This window comes from Etheostoma spectabile, chromosome 18 (genome assembly GCF_008692095.1).
Source record: "Etheostoma spectabile isolate EspeVRDwgs_2016 chromosome 18, UIUC_Espe_1.0, whole genome shotgun sequence".
In the NCBI taxonomy this organism is placed as follows: domain Eukaryota; kingdom Metazoa; phylum Chordata; class Actinopteri; order Perciformes; family Percidae; genus Etheostoma; species Etheostoma spectabile.
In genome coordinates this window covers 21863702-21868701 of record NC_045750.1, presented here as the reverse complement: position 1 = coordinate 21868701, position 5000 = coordinate 21863702, and the positions used below count along the sequence as shown (strand labels likewise).

The 5000-nt window shown below is 44.2% G+C and overlaps 2 protein-coding genes across 4 annotated transcripts in view; both read right to left on the bottom strand.

Moving 5' to 3' along the window:
- The window catches only part of LOC116706698 (basic proline-rich protein-like), a 17587-nt gene extending 17015 nt beyond the window's left edge, over window positions 1-572 (bottom strand). The window contains 1 exon segment of the mRNA XM_032543638.1: window positions 526-572. Within this exon segment, the coding sequence (XP_032399529.1) occupies window positions 526-572 (47 nt within the window).
- Window positions 1-5000, bottom strand: part of fam49a (family with sequence similarity 49 member A) — a 46945-nt gene that overhangs the window by 36096 nt on the left and 5849 nt on the right. The window lies entirely within an intron of this gene.

Here is a 5000-nt window from a genome sequence, read left to right as displayed (position 1 = left end):
ATATTGCGATAATGATGATAAAAAAAAAAATTTAAAAGATATTGTGCAGCCCTAATGCTAACCCAATTAATTACATAACATTTGTCGTTGTGTGTTTGTTGGGGGGGCCAACATGACATCATGACTTCTTGTAGACTTACACGCTGACTTTCTTAAGCCAAGTGGCGTGTTATCTGTGCGCATTTTGAGCTATCCGCCTGTATGTCTACACTGTATACAGTGGGAGTGAACATACACGCCACGAGTTAGCGCAAGAAGAAAGCAGTGGTTAAGTTTAGAAAACGTGACACGAGGGACACAAAGGAAATGTGACACACAGAACACGATCCCCGGTCTGCTGGGTTTTCACCCTTTCATACAACTCGCTACGGCGTAAATTCACACAATATCGCAAGGTAATGTAAGTCAATGGAGGCCAAACGGCCTTGATAAACACGTTAAAAAGAGAGTATAGGTCTTCATAACATGCCAATGATGACAATCAAATTTGGCGTGTCAAAACATGTCGTTTCATGAGAGCAGTCTGGGGGGGTGGGGGGTGGGGGGGGGGGGGGGGGTGGCAGCTGTATCATCAGGAGAGCTGCTCGGGCCAGGATGACTGCTTCCTCTCATTAGCATCCTCCCCACTGTCGCCAGATCCAGGTTAAATGCAGATACTGAGGCCTGAATTTTAGATGTTTGGGGTAAACGTCTGTTCATCTCTGGTTTAGAGGGATAAATTACTCTTGTTGGGAAGCTTTTATCGCACTTACAATAATGTAAAGAGTTATCGCCAACTTGAGTAAAGTTATCTTCAGCCGTGCTTGCCGGACAGGCCGGCAAGCACGGTGAGGGTCATGTTTTTTGACTTCTCCAGTGCTTTCAACACCATCCGGCCGGCCCTGCTGGGTGAGAAGCTGACAGCGATGAAGGTGGATCCCCCCCTCGTGTCCTGGATTGTTGACTACCTGACTGGCAGACCACAGTATGTGCGCCTGCAACACTGTGTATCAGACAGAGTGGTCAGCAACACCGGGGGCCCCGCAGGGGACTGTCCCTCTCCCTTCCTCTTCACCATCTACACCACAACTTCAACTACCACACAGAGTCCTGCCATCTTCAGAAGTTTTCTGATGACTCGCTGTGGTTGGATGTATCAGCGAGGGGGACGAGGCTGAGTACAGAGCTGTGGTGGGGGACTTTGTCACATGGAGTGAGCAGAACCATCTACACGCTCAATGTGACAAAGACCAAGGAGCTGGTGGTGGATCTAAGGAGACCAAGGCAGCAGAGTGAGCCCTGTTTCCATCCAGGGGGTCAGTGGCGGTGGACATCGTGGACTACAAATACCTGGGAGTGCACTTGGACAATAAACTGGACTGGGCCAAGAACACTCAAGCCCTCTACAGGAGAGGGCCAAAGCCGTCTCTATTTTCTGAGGAGGCTGAGGTCCTTCAACATCTGCAGGACAATGCTGAAGATGTTTTATAGTCTGTGGTGGCCAGTGCTATCCTCTTTGCTGTTGCATGCTGGGGCAGCAGGCTGAGGTAGCGGACGCCAACAGACTCAACAAACTGATTCGCAAGGCCAGTGACGTCGGGGGTGGATCTGGACTCTCTGTCGGGGGTGTCAGATAGGAGGATGCTGTCCAAACTACATGCCATCTTGGACAATGTCTCGCACCCACTCCATGGCTTGCTGCTCAATCACAGGAGCACTTTCAGTGACAGACTCATTCTCCCAAAATGCACTACGAGCGCCACAGGAAGTCATTCCTGCCTGGGCCATCAAACTTTTTACTCTCCCTCTAAGTGTCTGACACACACACACACACACACACACACACACACACACACACACACACACACACACACACACACACACACACACACACACACACACACCACACACACACACACACACACACACACACACACACACACACACACACACACACACACACACACACACACACACACACACACACACACACACACACACACACACACACACACACACACACACACACACACACACACACACACACACACACACACACACACACACACACACACACACACACACAATTAGAGAGGTTGAAACTGGACAATATTATCTGTATTATCTGTTTTGTGCAATAACACTGGCCTGACATGTGTGCAATCTCAAATACCACAATTATTATTATTATTATTTAACTTTTCACCATTCCAAATCCTTAATTATGTGAATTATGTAAATAATGTATAATAACATTCCTTTATGTAAATACCGTACGTATCCAATTCCTTATATTTCTTTATTTCTTGTATTTCTACACTATTTATAATATTGTGCAACTACAACACAGAGTTTCCCTTCGGGGATCAATAAAGTATTTCTGATTCTGATTCTGATTCTGATTCTGATTCTTTTCACTGCTCCACTCCACATTTGTAAGTGGCGGGTAGTAAAAACCACCCCAATTTCTCCAAGCTTTTCCAGGCTGGGTGTTTAAAGCGCTTAGGTGCAAATGGTTAAGTGGTTGTAAGTTGCAGCGAGGGAGGGATCACTAAAGCAAAGCTTGTAACTGAAATGAGAATAGTAGGCCCACTTAAAGGGCAAGTATTAGATTGCATTTCCAATGTAAATATTAAGTTAGTGAGGTGGTGCTGAAGTTGTCGCTTTCTCCGGGGCTTACCCCTGTGTGTGTGTGTATGTGTGTGTGTTTGGATGTGACACTGTGTACGCAAACCAACGGCACGTGTGCAGAAGACAACCAAGGCGGTGTGCAAAACCGGCAAATCTCTGGTTTCCTGCAGCCGCTGGGATCAGTGAGAGTGCTGCTGAAGAGCAAAAAGCCAGCCAGAGACAGAGGCCGAGATCCTTCTGCCAGCTGTGGAACTGCAGAAAAACAGGTGGGGCGGCAGCACACGGTCAGCTCTCAAATCATTGCCAAGGCTAAATGTTATGCTTCATAAATCCAGCTAGTGGTCCACTCTGTGATGCATATTGTTGCACATTTGTATCACAAACCTTTTTACATTCTGACTGAATAAGCTTTCAAACCCACCGGTCTGGCAGTAGCATCATGCCAGCAAAAGAGAAGTGGCTTGCAGGTAATTTCACTTCATAAACCAGAAAGAGAGATTCACAGAGCAGAAGTATGACACGGTTTGTTAAATGGCAATCAGCTCTGTACAAAAAATAAAATACTTTATCACAATTGCTTAACTATAAAGCCTCTGCAGCATAAATATAATCACTTAGTAACATGATAAAAATAGGACAGGTGACAAGGAATGAAAGGATGAGACTAATTCAATCTGTTTATCTTGTAGTTTGGTAACTTTCAACTTAGCCTTGCACTGTAACACATTTTCCAAAGCTTTCCAAGTTTCCAGTGGCCTAGAAAGCATGAGCTTTGGGCATTTGTGCATAAATAAACTGCCAAAGCAAAAAAGCCGGCTATTGAAAGTGGTTTGCAAAAGAATCAATAGGACAGATGGTGTGGATTTTAAATGACCCGGTCGTATCACTACTCAGGTTTCAAAAACAACAGGTTACTTATCTGACAGGAGGCAGCATCACATTGAGTATCATCACAACAATATTCAAAGCAGATAAGATAACAGTGAAATGCATAAATAAATTTAAAAAGAAAATAACATCCACATAGCTGTGAATTAGCACATGTGGGCTGTGTTTGGAAAGACGGAGGGTTTGAAACCCTCTTAGTGAACCAAAAGAATTCAGTTTCCGACCATAAAACAAGCCTGAATTATTTCTGTGGAGTGTCTGTGTTGTTACATGAGCAAACATCACGTCAAACCAAAGAAAAACATAGTAACAGTAATATTGGAGCACTTGAGGGGCAATAAACGTAACGGGCCTGACAATTACAAGCACGGCCTGTGTATAATAGCAGCCAGTGAGAGCCTACTGAAAGTGCACAGCAAACAGACGTACAGAGAGCTGTTGTCCCGCTGACAGGATGTGAGTATAAAAAGTGAAACGTGAGCGGGAAGTGTGCGGGGTCATAAAGCAGCGCAGTTCGACACACACTTTTCAATTCTCACAGACAGACAGATACAGAGACAGGCAGAAGGGCAGTTAGGGGTGAAACAGGAAGTCGGAGCAGACGGTGATTTCGCATGGGGTTTTATCGTGACAGACATGGCCGACTACGCACAAACAACTAATTTCCTGAAAGTAATAAAAACAGGAGGGGATCGAGGACAGCCAACAATGAATAAAAATATTTGAATAGAATTCTGACTGGAGGACATTAGTCTTGGTGAACACTGGTGGCTAAGCTTTAAGAGATAAGCTGTTCGAATAGCTGAAATTTATCAATCCTGCTTTGCCAAATTGTGGGAGTGAAAAGGCTCCTTGTGTAAGTGTGTACACAATTATGGCTAAAATGATGGCACTGAGACATAGGCCTTTTTCACAGCAGACATGTTGCCTCATCACTGTGGGAAAAAGCACAGGTTGTTACTAAGAACACCAAGAACAACAACTATAAGAACAACAACATTTTGCAAAGAGTGGCATCAAGCACGCACTGCACGCTCCAGCTGATAATACATAATACGGTAATTACAGTAGATGTTGCAATGTAAGATTACAGGAAGTTCTGTAGTAGACATGCTACATATTCGTCAATTCAGGAACATCTAATGAGCCAAAAAAAAAGTCTACCGGTCAGGCAACATTGGCGCAAAGAGCAGATATGTGCAGAGCGCCGGAACATGATAATTCTCTGAAGACTCACTCTCACTGGTTTCTGTGACATGAGAATCTAGAGCTGGGCAATATATTGGTATTATATCGATATTGTGATATGAGAATAGAATATGAGATTTTGGATCTCGTAACATCATAATATGGCATAAGTGTTGTTTTGTCCTGGTTTTAAAGGCTGCATAACAGTAAAGGTCTGTCATTATCTGAACTTACCAGACTGTTGTAACTGTTCTATTATTTTCCTTTACCCACTTAGTCATCATATCCACATTACTGATGATTATTTATCAAAA